The 22980-nt window shown below is 38.1% G+C and overlaps 1 protein-coding gene across 3 annotated transcripts in view; it reads left to right on the top strand.

Annotated features, from left to right (window-relative positions):
* Window positions 1–22980, top strand: part of ccser1 (coiled-coil serine-rich protein 1) — a 77194-nt gene that overhangs the window by 11977 nt on the left and 42237 nt on the right. For all 3 annotated transcript variants that reach the window (XM_026917097.3, XM_026917104.3, XM_053236087.1), the window contains exons 4-5: window positions 15057–15147; window positions 15766–15877. In XM_026917097.3, coding sequence (XP_026772898.2) covers window positions 15057–15147; window positions 15766–15877 — 203 coding nt within the window. The remainder of the gene's footprint in view (window positions 1–15056; window positions 15148–15765; window positions 15878–22980) is intronic.

Raw genomic sequence — 22980 nt, 5'->3', positions numbered from 1 at the left:
TCTAAGCAGTATGACGTTTCTGTGCCTCAGTATAAAGCGCCATTTCACGACAAGTTATTTCTTTCAAACCACGATTTCTGTATTTCTGTATTAAATGAAGAAAATGTACTCAAGTGAGGATTTGTTTGAAAAGCAGAATAAACCGCATTACAGTCCACACACAGTCCACACACATATATACACACACACACACACACATTGTTATATATATATGTGTATGTATGTATGTATATATATATATGTATATATATATATATATACAGTCCACACACAGTCCACACACATATATACACACACACACACACATTGTTATATATATATGTGTATGTATGTATGTATATATATATATGTGTATGTATGTGTATGTATATGTATGTATGTGTGTGTGTGTGTGTGTGTATGTATATGTATATGTATATATATATATATATATATATATATATATATATATATATATATATATATATATATATATACACACACACACACATACAGTCAGGTCCATAAGTATTTGGACAGTGACACAATTTTCATAACTTTGCCTCTGTACACCAGGAATTACAACTATTTTTCATATAGTCCCTCCATTTTCACAGGCTCAAAAATAATTGGACAATTGACTGATAAGCAGTATAATGGCCAGATGTGGCCTTTTCCCTCATTATTTCATGACAGGTTAAGGAGATGAAAGGTCTAGAGTTGATTCCAAGTGTTGAATTTGCATTTGGTAGCTATTTATGGGAACTCGCAATATGCAGTCCAAAGAGGTGTTGATGCAAGTGAAGGAGGCATCATTAGGCTGATAAAAACAAAACAGACCTATCAGAGAGAGCAGAAACTTTAGGTGTGGCCAAATCAACAATTTGGTACATTCTTAAAAAGAAGAAATGCACTGGTGAGCTCAGCAACACCAAAAGGCCTGGAAGACCACAGAAGACAACTAAAGTGGATAATTGCAGAATTCTTTCCTTGGTAAAGAAAAAGAGTATGGAGAAGGAAAGGAAGGGCTCATGGTCCAAAGCATACCACATCATCCGTCAAACATGTGGAGGAATTATTATGGCATGGGCATGTATGACTACCAGTGGCACTGGCTCACTGGCTGTGATGGCATTTCTAATTAGAATATTTGTAGAATCTGGATTCCCTGATAAATATAAAAGTGTAGGAGCTTATTTTGGTCATTTAATGACATTTTTAGTGTTACTGCAATGTTGATTTATTATATACTACAAGAACATGTATTACCTTGTAAGTATTAGTTATCACTAAATTATAATGCCATTGACATGTTAATTGTTATTTCAATGAAAAATTATAAATAATCAACACTCTTTAACCCAAGTATATGTACTGTGTACCATCACTCATAGTGTAAAGCGATTTTATGTCACAAAGTATAGCACCCCTCCATACCTATTAAATTTCTGCCCTCTGGATTTTACCATGCAATTTACTAATCCTCTTTTGTAGAGAATGTTAAAATGGTAAAAGAACACTTTTATTTCCAGGTAAAGAATGTCCATTGCTAACTAATGAGTCACTGTTTAAGATGATTAAAACTGATGATTAAGATGATTAGTCCTGGCATTTTCTCATCCTGAATAACAAATATCTACAATGAGAACTTGGCCAAAGTGTGCATCCTGTCCTATTGTTTTTTTTTTCTTTTTAAGCACAAGAGGAAGCGCTACTTCTGATTCATGTGCTTGTGGTTTAGGCAGAGCAGACAGTGTGCACCTGGCTACAGCAGGAAACAGTTGGCGCTTATTCACTGTATAATTCAGAGGAGTTGAATTCATGAATGTAGTCTTAATGACTTTCATAATTTTGCAATTATTTGGAGTTTTAGCAATCATGACCTACATTGCATTTATTTGTTTGGTAGACACTTTGTTCAACGTCATTTACAACCAAGTTAGATTCAAAACAGCAGCCGAGTTGTTGATGGTTAAGTACCTTCCTTTAGAGCCTAACAATGGCACAAAATCTTGCACCCTTCATGGAAATGAACAACAATTAGTACATATAATAATATAGCCCAGACTATAAGTGCTATTTTTAGCTCAAATGTACAGGGATGTTGTATAGCTTTATTTTAACGTGTGTTTGAACACAAAGCTGTAGTGTAATCATTTTCTACAAATCATTGGTTTTAAAATGATCAGCACCCAAACAATGAATATTCTATGATAATAATTGAGAGAATATTTTGAGAGAGAGAGAGAGAGAGAGTCTCTTCCTGTATAATCTAACAAAGTTTGAGACTCTTCTAGAGGGATATTGCAGAGCAGTCCACTCCTCCACGCAGAACATTTTAAGCTGCTTTATATTCTTAGATTTATGCTTGTGGACTTTTCTTTTCAGTTTTGACCAGGGCTTTTCAGTAGGATTCAACTCTAAAGACTGAGGTCATTGTAAAATATCGATTTTTGTCTTTCTAGAACATTTCTGTGTTGATTTGGAAATATGTTTGCCTCATCTTCTTGGTGAACGCTCTATTTATGGCCAAGTCTGATCCTCCTGGCAGAGGGAACCATGTTTTGAGCTGAAATATCTTGTATCCATGTAGCAGAATTCATGATGCCATTAGTTTTCACAAGAGACCCTGAACCACTAGCCACAAAACAGCTACAAAGCATCAGTGATCCACCTCCATATTCTACAGTGGGATATCAAGTACTTTACCTTTTATGTTGTCCCCTTTTGTCACCAAATCTGAACACACACAGAGCTAATTGTAGTTCTAGTGATGTTTGGGGAAGTTCAGGCGCTGACTTTTGTGCAATGCTCTAAGGAAAGGTTTCTTTCTTTCAATGCTTTCAAATAGCTTATTATTATGACAGTGGTGTTTAACAGTTGATTTTGAAACTTGACAAGCTTAACAATCAACTAAACTATGATAATGTGATCTTTGGGCTCTTTTTTTTCCCTCCCCTTTTGTCACTATCGTTGTCATTGTGTAAGGTTGCCAGTGTGCTCATATTTCTGAAATATGAAACTTTGTTATAGCCTAAATGTGCTTAATGGTATTTTTAATGGTATTTTTCTATATTTTTATATTCATTACCTAATCTGTCTCTTTTGTGGTGAAAGTTCTTTGTTTTTTTTCCCCCATGTTAATAGATGACAAGGGAATTTTTTAGGTGTGTGAGCACATATTGCACATATGGCACATATTTTTGAAAGTACATATTTTACTTTTGAAAATACTTTTTTTAATGCCATACATGTTAAAAAAAAAAATAGCTTCAGTGAGAATATCTTTTTTATTTTATAACAAAGAAAATAGTTTCTCCACTTGTTTGCGTGGAAAATGTGCATTGTTGTGTGTAATGTTTATTTTATACAATCATATTTGCTCATTATTTATGCCAGTCATTTTTGGAGGGACTGGAAATTGTGGATCTAGCACTGCCTCATTTATTATGTAGTTGTCTATTATAATGTTTTCGCCATTTATAATGTCGTTGGTTCCACAGAGAAAAAGGTGGCACCTTCATCCATTTAATGTCTGAGTCTGTATATGGATTAGTTCGGTCTAGATGTGTGATGGTATGCTGTGATGAGGAAATCTGTAAACGTTATATATAGACTATCCTTTGAACATGAACAATGAGAGAATATGGCCTTTTTCCATTAAAATAGAATAAAATCATCATTTCTGATTTAAAAAATGGAGAAAAGTATGGAAATACCCAGCAATTCTTCATTTAAAAGGCTTGTTGAGGACGTTGTTTTTGTGAGGCTGGGCAGTATACCTTATTTTCAGCTATACCTGTATTGATTCAGGTATAGGTATACATATTAAAAATACCTTCAGTGGTATTATTTAAATATGAAAAATTGATCACTGCAAAAGTATGAAAGAATTTGCAACATACACTTAATGCAAACAGTTTCATAGCCCGATGTGGCGGCATATCGATAGTCCTAATCAGCGTTATGTCACAGGAACAAGAACCTACTTCCGGGTGTAGAACACTGGTAGCACTGCATTGGTATAACAGGATTATCCAAGTTATTTAACCATAGAATGCTTTTGCAAATCTTCTGTGAAACTTCATAGATATAGTGTTCTTTTACATATTTACAGTTTATATATTTAAAAATCAGTGTGTCTTATTGGTTTAATATGAATCCTAATTGGTTGTGCACCAGGGTTTATTTGACCTTATAGCCCCAGTAGAGAAATGTGAACCTGGAGCACTGTTAGCAAATTTGACCCAAATACCAGTCAGAATCAGAATAAGCCATCTAAGAAGGTTTAACTAAATAAAAATGTAAAAGTACTTTGTGAGCAGAAGTCCACTTACTGTTATTTTTGAGGTTATGCTTGATGTGGATAAGGTTTCTGTGCCCACATTCTAATTTCACCACTAAAAAGGATTTGTAGGAAAATCCTGCTCTGTCCAGCTGAATCTATTACACATCCAGCACATTCAACACTCAGCCAAAGACTCAGGTCAGGGTTTAGTTAGTGAAAGCAACATTGATGACCTTATTTGTGAGCTTGAACTAAGCCATTTGTGAAAGACAGAGACATTTGCTCCTTTGGTTCAAATGGTAAGTTGTATAAACTGCTTAGCACCAAGTCTGTGAGAATATTGTACTGGATAAAGGTGTGTTCTCCTTTATGCTATCCAGCAATGCATTAGTTGTTGCACTGTTGCTCAGACAATGCTGCCATGTACACTTTTAGAGTATACCCAGAAGGAGACCCTTTCAGCTGACTACTAAACCTCATAAACAGTTGTTCAGTGTGCAGTATAAAGGGTTTATGCCTAGTGAGGAACATTTCCACTTGCCAGCATACATCTAACACACATCTACATCTAGTATACAATGGATATAAAAAGTCTACACGCCCCTGTTAAAATGGCAGGTTTCTGGTGATGTAAAAAAAATGAGACCAAGATAAATCATTTCAGAACTTTTTCCACCTTTCATGTGACCTATAACCTGTACAACTCATCTGAAAAACAAACTGAAATCTTTTAGGGGGGGCGAGTAAAAATAAAAAAACAAAATAATGTGGTTGCATAAGTGTGCACACCCTCTTATAACTGGGGATGTGGCTGTGAATTAAACAATCACATTCAAACTCATGTTAAATAGGAGTCAGTACACACCTGCCATCATTTAAAGTTCAGCTGTTCTAGTAGGCTTTTCCTGACATTTTCTTAGTCGCATCTTACAGCAAAAGCCATGGTCCACAGAGAGCTTCCACAGCATCAGAGGGATCTGATTATTAAAAGGTATCAGTCAGGAGAAGGGTACAAAAGAATTTCAAAGGCATTAGATATACCATGGAACACAGTGAAGACCATCATCATGAAGTGGAGAAAATGTGGCGCAACAGCGACATTACCAAGAACTGGACATCCCTCCAAAATTGATGAAAAGACGAGAAGAAAACTGGTCAGGGAGGCTGCCAAGAGGCCTACAGCAACATTAAAGGAGCTGCAGGAATTTCTGGCAAGTACTGGCTGTGTAGTATATGCGACAACAATCTCCCGTATTCTTCATATGTCTGGGCTGTGGGGTCGGGTGGCAAGACGGAAGCCTTTTCTTATAAAGAAAAACATCCAAGCCAGGCTAAATTTTGCAAAAACACATTTGAAGTCTCCCAAAAGCATGTGGGAAAATGTGTTATCGTCTGATGAAACCAAGGTTGAACTTTTTGGCCATAATTCCAAAAGGTATGTTTGGCGCAAAAAGAACACTGCACATCACCAGAAGAACACCATACCCACAGTGAAGCATGGTGGTGGCAGCATTGCTTTGGGGCTGTTTTTCTTCAGCTGGAATTGGGGCCTTAGTCAAGGTGGAGTAAATTATGAACAGTTCCAAATACCAGTCAATATATATATATATATATATGTATGTATATAACCTTCATTCAAAACCTTCAGGGTTCTGCTAGAAAGCTGAAGAAGAACTTCATCTTTCAGCATGACAATGACCCACAGCATACATCCAAATCAACAAAAGAATGGCTTCACCAGAAGAAGATTGAAGTTTTGGAATGGCCCAGCCAGAGCCCAGACTTGAATCCGATTGAAAATCTGTGGGGTGATCTGAAGAGGGCCGTGCACAGGAGATGCCCTCGCAATCTGACAGATTTGGAGCATTTTTGCAATGAAGAGTGGGCGAATATTGCCAAGTCAAGATGTGCCATGCTGATAGACTCATACCCAAAAAGACTGAGTGCTGTAATAAAATCAAAAGGTGCTTCAACAAAGTATTAGTTTAAGGGTGTGCACACTTATGCAACCACATTATTTTGTTTTTTTATTTTTATTCGCCCAACCTAAAAGATTTCAGTTTGTTTTTCAATTGAGTTGTACAGGTTATAGGTCAGATTAAAGGTGGGAAAATTTCTGAAATGATTTATCTTGGTCTTATTTTTTTTACATCACAGAAGCCTGGCATTTTAACAGGGATTTGTAGACTTTTTATATTCACTGTACATCTAGTACACTCACACCAGTGAGTCTGACCTTTTGCAAATGTGCTCATATGCTAAGGATGCTCCAAGGGCCAGGCTCATAATTTCAAGGTTTGTGGTCTGCTGTGCCATAGTGAATTGTTCAGCTGGGACCGCAAGTCCTGTTTGTTGGGTAGCGAGCACATAGGGCCTGTCAGTAACATTAACCACCGGTGGCCAAACATCCGGAGTTTGCACAAACTCTGGCATTGGGTTGCGTGATTAGGCTGCACATTTGGCCAGACCATGCAGCTGCTAACTGAAAGGACGTAATAAACTCTGCATAGACACGTGAAGTTCAACTTTAGTGGGATAGCCAATGTCACCAATACATAGCCTGCTGCCTTAAAATGGGCCTCTGGGCCTGTGCACCAAAGACCTGACCAGATACTAGTAGCAGGTAGTACAGTGTGTTATTACCAGGCTTCTGGTAATTGCATTTGAGCCAGCCAACTTGCCTTCTTATCTGCTGTAACAGCCCCAGTGATACACCCCACTTCACTGCTGTGTCTCAAATAGCTTGTTTAATGTTGTCTGTAGGAGTTCTCTACTCACTGTGATGCATGCACGCTGCTTCACTGCTTTTGATTGCGCATATGAACACTACTGAAGTTGACACATTGTGAGATAGCCTAGTCACTCACTCGGGTGACTATAGGCATCAGTCAGCTCTGTCAAGTGAAAGATCCAACTTAAGCCTTGCTAAGGTAGCCTTAATATCAGCCTGCAGTGCATTCAGTGCTGCCGCTGCTGAGCCGCACTAATGCATCACAATCTGATTATCAGAATGCTCCAGTGGCGGCCTGTCAGCATGCTCGATGGTGGGCTCATTACTCAAGTTTAGAGAATGAGAAGCAGCCACTGAGAATACATCAGAATTTACCCAAAAGTTTAGCCTGATCATGCAGTGCAACACTACTATTTCACACCCTCAAATGCTGGCTATATGTACCATGGACCAAAATGCTGGCTATATCTACCATGGACCACCTGAAAAGGACTCATAAAACTCATTGAAAAATTGGGGGAAAATGAGGTTAAAAAAAAGGAGCTCACTCTTTCAGGGGCCTAAGTAGCCATACCTTCTGCCAATTTCTGTTGCTGCTGTGATAATGCGGTGAAGTAACTTACCTGTCTCTTCCTAGAGGGCTCTGCAGCCAAGTCGGCTGTTTGCTTTACACCCTGCTGTAACCAAGCAGCATCAAAGAAGTATGAAATATACAATCAGCAGTGTTTACATAGCCTGCAAGCTTCACACTGTTGGCATTTTGCTGCAGTTAAGGGGCATTGATCATTGTCAATCATCCAATTCCATTGGGACCTGGTAGAACAAACAGCTCATCATCCTGCACTAAAATATAAGAGCATTGGGAAAGTTCAACAATTCATAAGATATAAAGTTATGAATCCCTAAAATTGACATTAGGTACTCTGTGTCTGCAATGCCCATGCTGCTACATGCTGATGCATACAATAGTCCAATTTGCTCTTTGGACCTGTCTGAGCCATCCTGATGCCTTACTTCTGGTGGGAGTTCTCATCAATTGGAAATCATTCGCTGCTGCTGAGGATGGCGCCACACGGACAGCCTGAAGATCATTGAGATTACTGAGGATGGTACTACTTAAAAACCATGAAGATGACCACAATTCATATGAACAGTTATGCTATGATGGCTTCAGGACTGCAATTACCACAAGTCTCTGTTGTACAGTGAATAAGTTCAACAAAAAGACTTCATATGAAAACTGTAATGAATTTTCCTGGTTACACAGTTGCACTATTTGACCATGTAGTGGACAGTTATAGAAGAGAATTATTTATAATTGCACTATCCAGTGTCACCCAGATGAGGATGGGTTCCCTTTTGAGTCTGGTTCCTCTCAAGGTTTCTTCCTCGTGTTGTTTCCTTGCCACCATCGCCTCTGGCTTGCTCATTAGGGATAAATTCATACATTTAAAATTTATATCTTGAATGTATTTATTTCTGTAAAGCTGCTTTGTGACAATGTCTAAACTTAAAACTGACTTAACGGGGATGTTTTATAGGCTACTCATTTGGGGAAATGAGCAAATGGGAATACTCTATGTTCTAAAGGAAAATGCCTTGGTGGTCTGGAACAAAGGAAATTAGAGCTGGAGCACGGGCTTCCATCATGTGTCTGCTTTCAGTTTATCTGCTATTTTTATGCTATATTTAAGTCAGTATAATATTGGGATGTCTCTGCATCTGTCTCTGTCTGTGTGTTCATTTTTCTGATATTTTTGTTAGTGCGATATCTGAATGTTTGTAGGATTTATATGGAATTATCATTTTAACCAGCAGATGACCTTTACATTACATTTTGGAATTGATCCAAACAGGATTATGGTCACAGCAAGGTCAAATTTATGAATTAATTTTTTCTTCAATAGCTTCTTGTTTGAAGTATATTTTAAGGGTATTTGAATTAGTAATAAAAAAGACTTATTGGTCGCGGAGGCATCCCCGTCGAGTTGTTTTCCTTTCTGTATTTTCTGTACTTTGAACCATGTGTTTGTAGGTTTTCTTCGTATGATTGATTGAGGACCCTTAATATTGATAAAAGTAATTGCTGCAATCACGAAAATGTGGCAAAATGTTTCGTAACTGGCCTCGTTTTAGAATTATGTTCAGCAGCAATCTTCCAAAAGGTATTTCCTTGATTGGTGTTTGGATGATGGTGGTGGAGAGAGCCGTCTAACACGCCAGTCCCAGATCTCCCATCGGTGTTTAGTTGAATTGAGATTCATCAAACCGTTTAGTGAGCTCTCATGCCCTGTGGATGTACGCACTGACATTCATAGAACAGAGCACTCCCATCAGGATAGAAATGTTTCCTCATAGCATAAAGGCGATCAGTCAGAATAACTTTGTATTGATTTGCAGTGACCCTTTCCTCTTAGCGGACAAATGAACCCGAGCCATACCAGCAAAATGCCTCCTGTAGCATAACAGAGTCAATGCTATTTCCTTTAACTGATCACCTTTCTATAGCTATATATAATATAAACTATTCATATAAAACATGATTATTAAGAAGAAACCAAATATCACAGCATGTATTTAGTTATATGATATATGAAGCCTTTCATGGTTACTTTTATCACCATTAAGAATCCTTGATCAATAAGTAAACATGAAGAAACATAACAAACACAAAGTTCAAAGTACAAAAAATAGCAAAATTTAGCACCTAAATTAGAAGTAAATATGTGAAGGCTTTGATCAATATTAACATGACTAATAGCAGCATTCATTGCATTATATATATATATATGGTGAAACTCTTCACTTCCTCTGCTAAGAAGGAAGAATCACAAGTATGTTTTTTTTTTTTTTGGTCCTTTGCTCTAAATTGTTGTAAATGAATTTAAATGCTTGTGTAAGGTAGTGCACACTGAATAAACTGAAACTGAATTTTCCTTCTGCTTTTTTACAGTCTGCCAGTAAGCTTAGCATTGGTGTAATCACAAAATTCAGGAAATGTTAAAGAAGAAATGAGAGCCGCTTGATTGTAAAGACAGGAGGAGAGCAAGAACATACTTTGCTGCTGCTAGGGTGAATTTTATCATCATAACTTTAGTTGGACATCATTAAGCAGCAAATTTGCAGCAAATTTGTCTGATGTGTCCATAAACAAAACATGATTAGCATGTTTTACAACTGTGAGGTTTTATTAAGTGTTTATTTTCCCCTTGGAAAATGCACAAATTTTATTGTGCTATTAAGGTTTTATTCACGTCCTCATTATTGGACTCTTGAGCTGAATGTTTATCACCACAAAAGGCTTTTATTGCTAATCACTTATAACAATTTGATACTTGAACTTGTCATTGTGGTGGAATGGATGAGACATTAATAAACACAAGCAGCTAAAGATTTGTTGATAGTTTAAACAAGAATAGAGTGAAAATACAGGGATCAGGGATTGCACAAGGTAGTGCTGGTCAAGCAGACACTTCTGAAACCATGCAGGTGTACTTGGACAAACATTAAGCTAGCCTTATTTCATCAAACCTGGCTAATTTCCTTCCATTTGAATTCCATGAGGAAGCTAGACTTAAAGCTCGCTCGGTTGCTGTGGTGAATTAGTGTTTTGGGCAGTTTTTGTGTAGGGCTAATGCTGATGCTTAGCAAGCCACATGGCATTCACTAAACATCCACAGATATATATTAAAAAAAACAACAAAAAAACAAAAAACAGAACTTAGGAACATTGCCATGGCACAAAACTAGTGCATATATTATTAATTGCATTGTGTAGCTTAAGTGTTTCATACTTGATAGATAAGAAATAAAAGCAAAGCAATACCTTGTATGATGTAAATTAGCTGTATGTTTTCTGTTTATCTAACTTTACCATGGTGAGATGCATGCTGTAAAAACAGTATCTTCCAGTGAAGGCTGAATGTCATGGCTGTTTGTTTAAAATCCAGTGGATGGTGCTTGAAGTGTTCAGTCCACCATCTCCATGATGATTTTGGGACAGGAGAAGTCCTCTCGCAATTATAGATTGTGGAATTACTGGAAATGTCTTTACTGTTGAGGATGCAGAAAGGTAACGTATGACATGAAAGTAAGAATTCCATCTTAAGGCTGACGTTGCGCTCAGAAGTGTCCTTTATATATTTATTGCTAGCCTGCAGCCTTATTGTTGCTTGCTGAAATATGTAATGAGGTATTTGTCCTGTACGTCAAAGAAGGTTTGCTCTTATCATTCTGGCCTTAATTTTTTTTAGAATTAATTTTGACCTGCTTATACATTGGCTTCTCTGCTGAACACTCGTAATGCCTTCTTGAATTATTTGCTCTAATCACAAATCAGTTCCAGTGTTACTGATTTCCTCATGACCTACTCAATAGAGTAGAGTGTATTTTAAGTATATATCGTATATTTATGTACATATGAGTGTTTGTCTTGTGTATTCTGCCGACTAGTTTCCGCCAGGAGGCTTCAGTGGCTTTATTATCAGATGTTTTTGTCATAATTATGTCTCACAGAGTTTAATAAACAATTTCTCTCCGGGAACGCTTTCGTTGTAGTTTAAATGACATTTCGCTCTTCCTGCATTTGATTTTCAGGGCTGCATAAATGTCATATGTATGCCTTGATTACTACAGCTGCGCTTGCATTAGTGGGAACATGTCATACCTGGATTTTGTTAGTGGAACACACTGAGGATGGAGTGACCTGTCTGGCTGTTTCAAATAAGACTGGGTATTGTGAGCTTGCTTTGTAGAATACCCCCTGGTTGATTATAAATAAGCCTTTTCACAGAATTGTGTTTTTTCTTAATAGCTTGTGACAGCCCAGCTTTAGCCTAATCCTGAAACAACGCTTTATGCAGTTCTGTCAAGTGGATTTAATTACTGAACCCGGACCCTGTAGAATTTGACTTTCTAAACCCAGACAAATTCTTAAAACATTTGTTATGTGCCGTTACAGTGCTAGCAGCAAAATCTTGCTGCAAATGATCAGTGTATTTTTTTTTTTTCTCTCTCCATGACCTGATACCTAGGCTGACAAGTTTTTTTTCTCTGCTTTTGGGTTCAATTCTTACTTTTTAAACTGAATTAATTTATTATTATTATTATTTGCTAATTATATTAGCAAAGCAAAATGTCATCATAGATGAAATTCAGTCAACTGAGAAAGTTTCCACATTTTAAGGCCATGATTTCTGAAGGTTTTAAACACCGGAAATCAGCAGTGTGACTGATTTCCTCCTGCATTTAATAAACACTCCGCAAAAGCAGACATCTTGGGCTGTTATTGTATTTAGCAGCAGCTTTTTTGAGGGTTGTTGACAGGAGTGTTTGTATTCCAGAGCAGAAATGAATAAGAGAGTTACAGAATGAGGCATTTTGGGTTTCCTGTTGACAACAAGGTTGATCCATGCAACCATGGACCTTTGTTTTTTTTTTTTTTTTTTTTTTTTTTAGCTGGTTTGATTTCCGGTGAGATTTCTGAGGACCTTTTAGCTGCAGTTCACTTTGTCAGCTTGAATCCACTATCCAGGATGAAGGCCATTCATTATAGTTTTTCTTTAGGTGATTTGCTGGCCTCAGTTTTCACTTGAACTTCTTTTCTCAACTGCGTTAGTGCTGTAAATAAATGCCTAGCCGCCAAACAAGGGATGTAGCACATGAGCACTTCTCTTCTGTCAACATCGCAGAGGTTTATCTACACATAGTAATGAATGTGCATACTACACTATCCTCATAGATAACTAGTTAAAGATAACTGTAATGCAGGGTTTTTAGGAGTGAATTTTAGCATTGGTTCACTGTATGCATTATAAACAGTACTTTTCCTATACAAAAGTCAGTTTTTTATTGCAGTGACTGAGCTATAGTCCCTACATGCTATGCAGTGCTATACATTTTGTAGGATTTATTTTTAAATGTATTATAAGCTTTAATGCTTTAAAGTGCCCTAGTGTGTGAGGAAAGCACTTCTTATCCGCACTGCCCACGTTGCCCTGTTTGATAGATCGTAGGTGTTGCAGATAGCCCGCCTCTTCCCCATGATTCTCCTCTTCAGGGGCTAATGAATCTTCAAAATGAGCAAAAGTAGCATCTATCCTGGCCAGCCCATCTGTTTCCCCAATATGGACACCTTTACACCGAGCCAGTGTAACACTAAGCACTGCTGACCCAATGTGAGACTCCGAAATGCACACTGAAAAGAAAGCCCCACATTTGCACGACCTAGGACAGGCCAAAACCGGTCAGATCAGTACTAACTATTTACTTTCCTGGAATATTGAACATGTTCAGTAAAGCCTATCTGTTCATTGTTGTTTTGTTGCTGGTAAAAAGTGAGGAACTGTTTAAAGTTGTTTTGTTACAAAGCGGCTTGACTCAGTGTGTGTCACCCTCTTTGGGTGGCATCGTAGATTGGCCCGTGTTCAGCTGTAGTTTCTCCTTAAACAGCCGGATGTTTTCGCATGTTTGTTTTTTACACAGGGCTGTATTGAAACATCAGGCAGCAGAAAATTGTTTCAATTGCCATTGCACGGTTTCGACCGGCTTGAAGTGAGCCGCAGGATCCAGCATTAACGAGTAAAGGAGGTTTTCTCCTGGCTTTGGCATGAGAGGATGGGAAAATCAATCTGTGTGTGTGTGTGTGTGAGAAAGGAAGAGTGAGTCACACCAAATGTCAGATCTCTGTCACCCCTCACATCCTTCTCAGAGATAAATGTTAACATGAGAGTGTTCAGACAGAATGCTTGCTGCAGGTATTTGAATTACAGGCTGATGTGTACCTGTGTGGGTGTAAGACTATGTCAATTATATCTCTCGATTGAAAATAATAATACCTGTGCCATTTCGAGATAACATTTAACAGTAACTATTTCTGATTTCCTTCTTACAGTACCAGCGTATCAACACACACCTGATGTGATGTATTATTTCAGCAGTGAAAGTGGGGTGGTGGGTGTCTTCATGTAATTGCTTTAGAGTCATTCTTTGCACTGTTGCTGTGTTCTGCTTTACAGAGACTTGCCTTGTCTTCTCTTTGCCTTGCTTTCCATTTTCCAAGCGCAGTCATCCATTAGACTGCACTTCTCTGCTTTCAGCTGTTCCTGATACTGGTCACAAGATGGCAGTGTGTCTCTTTGAAAAGGCTTTGTCATGCCTTCGGTTCAGTTTGAAAAAATTGATCAGGCAGTGCATGCCTTTTAGATGTATTGTCCTATTTTGAGCTCCATTCTGATAGAAGAACACATCCTTGTGTTTTATGTTAAAGCTATAAAAGTTTACAGGTCATTTTGATTTACTGGTAGTAATGGGATTTTTACTGAAGACATATCGCTACTCATTCACGGCGCTTGTTCTAAGGTTATTTGGCTTGTGTTATAATCATAGAACTGATGAAGCCCCTTGATGAGTAGTGTAGTGTCTTTAGTGAAATCCTATTGAAAGACTGCTAGAAATAAAAGGTAAAAGCAGTTGAGCATGCAATTCAATTTGTAGGTTAAATTTCCCCAGACAAAATTGAGCAGCATCCACTAATAAGTGCTTCACTGTATCATGTTGCTTCATTGTAAAATATAATCAGATTGTCAGTTGCTGATCAGACTCTGAGGTTGAACACAACCTTGACACTCCCACGTTCCAGGATGAAACTGTATTGGACCAAATCGGACCAAATCTGTGTGTGATGAGCATGAACGCTAGGATGCTTGCAAAATCACCAGACTTCCATCCAAACTAGCCATCGAACTAGCTCTCCATGAACTCTAGCTGCATCACACGCTCAATCAGTGGAAGCTGCTCTAAAATTCACAGGAACCATCTCAACACACTGGTGGCATGCTTACTTTACAGGATTGGCGCTGCTGTTAAGGCGAGGAGAAGTGTAACCAAATGCTACGGGGGAAAAAAATGACACATGCAATTCATTTTTTAATCCAGGAAGCTTATATTCTTTATATATATATGATACATGTATATATGTACAAGTGCAATATATTTCAAAAACTTTGAAGTGAAGTATGCATGCCTTCCGCACTGATGCAGTAGCTTCTCTTTTCACAGGATGTCTTGAACAATCTTGGTTCTTCTGAGCTAGATGAGGATGATCTAATGCTGGACCTGGAGCTCTCAGATGACCAGAGACATCGACATGGTACGGCTTTTTGCACTTTAAACTAATAATGAACCTCACACTAAAGTCTCTGATGAATACCCCTCATCTAAAAGTAATTATATAAGTCATTTGCACAAGACTCTAGTGGTTAGATTGCTTGCAGGTATCATTTTTTCCAAGCCGTGCTTCTATTGTTTCAAATACGCGAGAATTAAGTAAGACAGCATTTTAATACTAATCAAATATATTGCACGCGCACGACTAGATGGTTTTTTTCTTTTGCTAGTTGACTTGCATTAGTGCATGTGACTAAGCTTGTGAAATGAGATGTTACTCATTTATTGTCCATTAAAGCTCATCAGGATTTGTGCTTATGAAATAACATATTAACTTGGGCAGATTTCTTAGGATTCTTCTGGTGTATGCTAAGGTTCTGGTGTAGTTTCTAATCAAATTATTTTTTAATTAATTTCTAATTAAACAAAACAATTCATAACAATTCAGTTTTCTAATGAATTCTAATCTCTTTCTTAATGATTTTATATGTAAGTAAATATGCATAAATTCAGTTATTTGTTACATTATATAAAGGATTGTCATATTAAATCTCAGTCGTAGTCACCAATTAGCCGTGCTGTTTCTTTTTTTTTTTTTTAGCTTCTCAGGAAGACTCCAGCCAATCTCTTGCCTCCTGTCTGAACCTGCTGCCGTCCCCCCTGGATCTGCCTACGGACCAGAACACTGCCAAGGAGTGCAGAGAGAACAACAGGTACTTTTCTCATCCTCCTCTGTCTCACCCCGTGTTAATATTCTCCTCTCCTCTCATCCCCCTTTACCCTCCGTTAATCTTTTTCTCTCGTCTCCTCCTCTCTCTTCTTCTCACAGGCATCCGATTTCACTTGCATGCTAAAAACTTCAAATCAGGGAAAAGAATTAGATGTTTGCACTTCTCTAAAAAGGGCAATAACAATTTAACCCTCTGTGCCGAGCTCATGGAGATGGTTTAATGAAAGCACAAGAGAAGACAGTGAATGAGGAACACAAATATTTCTTCTTCTAGTGTTAGGCTGAGCTTTACCTCCACTGGATTTCAGTATGTTGAGATTTGAAACGGCTTTGCCTATAAGCTCGCCAGTAGTTCATTTAATTTTATCTGATTGAAAGAGTGTAAGTGAACGCTTAAGCAATGAAGCCTGTTTTGGATTTCAGCAGACTGATCTTCATGCTCTCTAGTGTCACTGTGGAATTTGTACCTCAGTGTTCATAATGACAAATTTTTAGGTTTAGTTTCCAATGCATTGTAGCAAGATTGTAATCAGCTTGATTGAATAAGCCTCTTTGATAGTTAAATCCGCTTCACTGACGCTAACTGACGCTATAAACAAGATAGTGTGTTGTTATAGATGACAGATAATTACCATTATTTATACAGTTATGTTTAGTTTTTTCAATTATCTCACAATAATGCTAGTCATACATTACTGGTTAAGCTTGTTATAAATATGCTCTCGAATGCTGAGTCCTTACAGAACTGGGTCTCATTTCTGACAGCTGGCTTTTCCTCGTAATGACGCCAGCCGTGTCCCATGTGGATGTGCCGGAAATTATATCTGCATGGAAATTAGCCTAGAAAATTATATATATTTCCCTGACCTTTTAATTATTTGTACAATTTTTAGAAGCTGCCCTACTACGGTTCAGGTTTATTTGAGAATCTGAAAAAAGTGTGATTAGCAGATTTTTACTATATCTTGCCATAAGATGTGCTATAGATTAAAAAAAAAAAGACCACTTTATCAACAATATGGTAGTTATGATCAGTTCATCAACCAAGACTGTTAACAGCAATGCTATATAATTAGAATTTGACCCTGACCCTTAATGAAGGCTTGAGAATGAATAACACAAAGTGTGCATGGAAAATTAAGTATTCTTCTGAAAACTGCACACCTTTAAGGAAGATTAAAGACGAGAGGTGTGTGTAATAAAGTGGACAGTAAGTACTGAGTGTTCGCAAAACCCCACCACCACTAATACATTTGTACCACACACACACACTACATGCCACTACCATGTCACTGTCATTGCTGTGCTGAGAATGATCCACCACTCAGATAATATCTGGTCAGTGGTTATTTGTTGCTGGGCTTCTTCCTGTTGATGGATGGAATCTATATACATTCAAAATGATCCCCTAAAGGACACAGCTTTTCAGTTCAGCTCAAATCTGGAGCCTTTGATGACCGAGATCGATTTCCTGTCCCACCACCACTTCAGTTTGTGATCATTATTTTGCTGAAATGCCCATTTACAGGGAAGTATTAACCTCTTGGCAGAGGTTTTAGGCTAAAATATCCTGGTCCTTGGCAGAATTCATGATGCCATCAATATTCACAAGAGCACCTGAACCAACAGCCCCAAAGCATCAGTGATCCACCATCATATTTAACTGTGGGTGTCAGGTGAATGTTTGCATTCAGTTCCCTTTTTGTCACCAGAGGTAGACAACAACAGTTTTGCAATTTTGATTCTGTCTCATTTTTGGTTGAAGGCTCTTTCTGTCGTCGTCCCCCCAATGAGATTTTGTGTGTGCAACCTCATATCTGGTTCAAAGCATCAACAGAGTTTGATATTTTCTAAGGATGGTGGGGAGCTGTGTTTTTGAGATAAAATACTATCATTCTTTTAAAAAAATCTTATAAAAATGATTTTTTGTTAGAACCTGACTTGAAGACTGATATTTTTAATCTATTTTTGAGTTACTGCACAAAAAGCCATTAAGCTCCCTCTAGAGCAGGTGGTTTTGCCTCGTCAGCGAGACATACGAATGACCTTGGCTTTGTATCTTTAAAACAGCTTTGAATTACCCGTCCACTGTATATCTTCCAAAAGTGTTTTATGCTTAGTGTTATGCAGCCTGTTGCACATTCTCAGCCAAACATCTGGCCAGCAGATTGCAAGTCCATTTCTGTATTTTTATTATTATTTTTTCTTTGTTTCTCATCAGCATTTATTTTTTTCAATGGGCATTGTGACGGCTAGGACTGGGTGATATCATATCACATTTTTGAGAGTATTTTATTTTTCCAAAGCTACTAACATGAAAACTGTATGACTTAAAGACAGTAATGTTTACTGTGGCTTTTTGCTTGCAGATATTCTTTGTATTTGCTCAGCTACCAATCACATCACATATTAGGTTTTTGCAATGTCTGTTTTTTTTTTTTAAACCAAAGCATGTACACATTATAGACAGAATCAGAATACTTGTGAACATACGGGTTTGCGGTACTTCCTGTTGGACATGTGAATAGTGGTGGAGCTAGAGTGTTTTAGGTAGTGATAAATACGAACATAACAGACTGAACCAAAACATTGTGATGCTATTAATATTAAACCAATTAGACATTTTAACAGCTAAGACAACAAGTCAGTGCTTTGCTTTATTTAATATTTGACCATTGACATTTTTCTGCTACCAGCTCCCCGTTGCTAGCACACACATTATTCTGTCAGGTTTCTAACACTTTTTTATTTTTCCTCAAACATCACTCAGTGTCACTTTGCTATCACTAAATCTCCAGTACAATACAACAAGAGTTTTAATTAATTAAAATAAGTAGGCAAGAGTCAAAGGTAAATGCAGACAGTCTTGTTAATCATGAAGTGATCAGTGTGAGAAGAGCACTTTATAAAAATAGACTTTACTGGCCATGTTTAACTATAACAGCTTTAGTTGAATACAGGTTTGCTAATATCAACAAAAAAGGACATTATGGGCATCTTGTTTCTCAAACTGTGAATATTGAGTTGTATACAATATGTTTTTCCAATATGGTTAAATAAACTTGGATAATACTAATAATAAAACAGACCTTATTATCGATCTGGATGTAGGTTCTTTGTTGCTATAATATAACAGGGACTTGATTGATGTGCTGCCACATTGGATTATAAAATTGTTCATATTAGATGCATGTTGGAAATTCTTTCATACCTTTGCAATGAGCAATTTTTAATATGTAACGGAAAATCAGGACTTACGAAGGTATTGCGAAAGTGCATACCTTTACGTGAATCATTACTGGTGTACCTAAAAACACTGCCCAGCCCTAGCGATGTCACGGTCAATCAACGGATTGACAAGTGTCTCCTTTCTTCCACTGTTGCTCTAGCTAATGCTTTTGTCTGCGATTAAGAAATGAGTACCTCTGAAGGGCCCAGTAGTGAGAAACAACTTAGTAGGATTATACCACTACCGTCAGTGCAGGAAAGGATACTCAGTGTGCCTATGGAGTTTTTTAATTCTTCTCCCTTACTAAGTAACATGATTTATTATCCTAAGGCAAAATCTTGACTTTTTCCCATGGATGACACAACAGTTGACGAAACTGATTCTCAGTCCCAGAGCCCTCCCTCCCTCAAACACAGCTCTGAGGATTGAGGCAGAGCTAAACTGAGCGAGGGAGAGGGGGCGAGAGTGAGAGGGAGAGAGAGAGAACAGAAAGGGTTCATCCTACTTTATGGCAGCACTAAGACTGAGTCACTTGTTGTACAAAGACAATGCAATATGTAGAAATTCAAGTAACTAGTAACGTAGCGGATTTATTTAGCAGGAAAGCTGATCAAAATTTGATCCCATTGATATCCTTATACTTTCCCATCCAAGACTTTTGATCATTTTTTCCTTATTAATAAAGAATAAAGTCTCTGGACAGAGCCCAGGTGGTCAGGTGCTCAAATTCTCGGCCATGAAATGCTGTTCATCTCACGTGTCCTTCAGGAACAGGTTTGCTGCAGCAGGGGGGCAGACTGCATAGGTTCTTGCAAGCTGTGGTCCTCGTCGACAGAAGGCTGTGCGTCTGGCCCTGTGCTACTTTCCCCGTCTCCTTCTCTTTCAAGGTGATTTAGAGAGGGAAGCTCCAAAACACACATACGAGCCATGACAAACCGAGAAGTACTTTAGATTGAGAATGCCTAATCCAACCTTCAGCCACCACGCTTATGTCTAGGCTAAGAAATATCTCAATCGAAATGAGTCATGCTTGTCACTTGGTTGTCACTCACAGTAAGGAATCATGTTGATTTTTCCAAGACACAGTCACCATATTGGCAAGTTCAGATGCTTCATGACGCCTTTACAGTTGCGTTTTTTTTTTTTTTGCCTCTTTACACACGTAATAAATGATGAAGTACTTAAATATAGGACTTCCCATATAACTCATATGTCAACCTCTTATCATTTTATTTCTCTAAATGCCAACTAACACTTCATCAGGCATTCAGTCAACGATGGCTTGGTTATTATTCCAAGCATAGGAGTGAGGATTATACAAAAAAAACCCTGCATTAATGACAAGAGACTGCCTGTTGCCATCACCTCTACATTCTCAGTGTTAACATGCAAAAATCACAGCAAACTGACCACTGTTGCATTATATCATATGAGGTTATGGGTAAATCAAATCAATTTTCTCAGAGTAGAAACAGCACTGGGAATTAAATGAAAGCGCAGTATCAATTTACCCATCACTTTCTTTTTCTTTTTACAGTATTTAAATCTCATATACTCAATACAGTGCATGTGATTTGCTATTGGTATGCTCATATTAAGCAAGGCAAGAAAAAACACGTTATATTCATGTTTTCTTCTTTTTACATGAGCTCTGTTTCAGCTTGTATTCTTCCTCCTTCTAACTGCTCAAAGTAAACCGTCATTGTAATTAAAGCATGAGCCACGGAACAGCGTGCAATATGCTAAACCAGAGATAAACAAATCTTTCTGTGTCGATTGCCCACTCAAGTCATTTCACACACATTTTCACACATCTCATTTGTAATCTTATTACTGTTTTCATTTTGTAGTTGTATGTCACTTCATACTTCAGGGGGGCAGTCGTGGCCTAACGGATAGAGAGTCGGACTTGCAACCCGAAGGTGAACCTGAAGGTCGTGGGTTCGAGTCTCAGGTCCGGCAGGGATTGTAGGTGGGGGGAGTGAATGACCAGCGCTCTCTTCCACCCTCAATAACACGACTGAGGTGAGACCAAGGCACCGAACCCCCAACTGCTCCCCAGGCGCCACAGCAAAAAAGGCTGCCCACTGCTCCGGGTGTGTGTTCATGTTGTGTGTGTTCACTACTGTGTGTGTGCACTTGGATGGATTAAATGCAGAGCACAAGTCACTTCACTTCACTTTAGGCTAATGGTCCAGTGTAAACTTTAGTTTTGCATGCTCATAGCTATTTTGCTGCTTTGGTTTCAGGTATGTACCTATTAACATTCTTAATAATCCATCAAACCTGATAGACCTCCTCAGGGTGTTCGCATATCCACAGTCTGTTTACTGGGTTTCTTTCCTTGGCATACATTCATACAGCACCATCAGTTTTCAAACTGCTTCTATTTTCAGTTTTTTTTATGCTTTATATATATATATATTTTTTTTTTGGTATAGCACTGCGTTTGTTAAATCTCCTCCTACTCACCCGGTTATCTGCAGCCACCAAATGTGCTGTACAGCTTGCTAACTAAGGTATACACATATCTGTCTCTGCTGCTCTTGCCAGGATACAAAACTCCACTCAAATGCGGGTCTTTTTTTAAGTACTCCTCTGTGCTTAAAGTGTTTATTATATTACTACTCAATCTGTTTAGTAGATTCGTAATCTCCAGCTTTATTTTTGAGCTTATTTTTTGAGAAATCTTTTGTGACTGCTGTTGTTTTGCTCAACACATAATATTTCCATATCTTCATTGGACAAGGACATAGCTTATTAAGACTGTCTTTGTTTTTACTATGACCTAGACCAAGATCAGATTGTATTTTAGGATCCATTCAAGCAAAGATCCAAATTTTTCCCTACAACTCTGTAATGAATATACCAGCATGAATGGCTTCACGGTGCCCAGATGCAGCACTGCTTCTCTAGCGTGAAATTAATGTGTAATTAGAAATCAAAGGCACTGCATGGCATGATGCTGAAGGTCCTGATGGGAATACTGCACTAATAACCCAAACACGGAATATGAGCTATAAAGCAGTCCAGCTGGGGGAGTCCATTGCGTGTGACAGATGCTCGTTGAGAGCAAAGGGACACTGGCTCCCCGTGTCCTCTAACATGAGGAGTCCAGGTGAGCGCATGGAGGGGGCCATCAAAGAAGAGGCTAAGCAAAGAGACATGCCTTCATAAAACGCCCTAACTGGATGACATTATTAGTATTCACATTGCACAGGGAAGGCATGAACCCAGAGAGTCCTGGGGGAAGCTGTGATGGCTATAATGATATTGTAATGGGATATTAGAGGTGACTGGAATGTTGTCAAAGCTAATGGCCACCACTTTTAGATGTTCTACACAAGGCCATATTACAGTAAGGGAAAGATAGAGGCACTAATGTGAAGCATATTTAGGATTTATAGTGTTTGAAGGGACAGAAATCCAGCTTGTGCCAGCGGAGGCTGAAAAAGTGCTTTGGTAAGGAAAATTACATAGAATCAGGAAAAAACCCATTCTTGTTATCATCAGTGTTCCCAGACAAAGCTAACTCTGCCAGCCTGCCATTTTCTTAGTGCTGTGGCTATTATGCTAAGATGTCGTCGCTTTTATCCTCACCATCCTTTTTTTGACTGAATAAAAAGCCCTTAGATGCCGTGTTCTCTCTGTAGAAGATATCAGAGTAAAATCCAAGAAAGATGAAAATCTTTGATGGCGTCTTCGGAATCTGAATAATGACACTTTCACTTTCCTCTAATCCACGATGTAAATAATGTCCCTATAACAGACGTAGCGATCACACTGCAGAGCATGTTTAGCTGAGGAAAAGACATTTAACATTGTGGATGCTCACTGTGAATATTTAATAGCTGTAC

Source organism: Pangasianodon hypophthalmus, chromosome 8 (assembly GCF_027358585.1).
Source record: "Pangasianodon hypophthalmus isolate fPanHyp1 chromosome 8, fPanHyp1.pri, whole genome shotgun sequence".
NCBI lineage: Eukaryota > Metazoa > Chordata > Actinopteri > Siluriformes > Pangasiidae > Pangasianodon > Pangasianodon hypophthalmus.
Note: the sequence above shows the minus strand (reverse complement) of the source record. Positions and strands in the feature narration are given on the sequence as shown.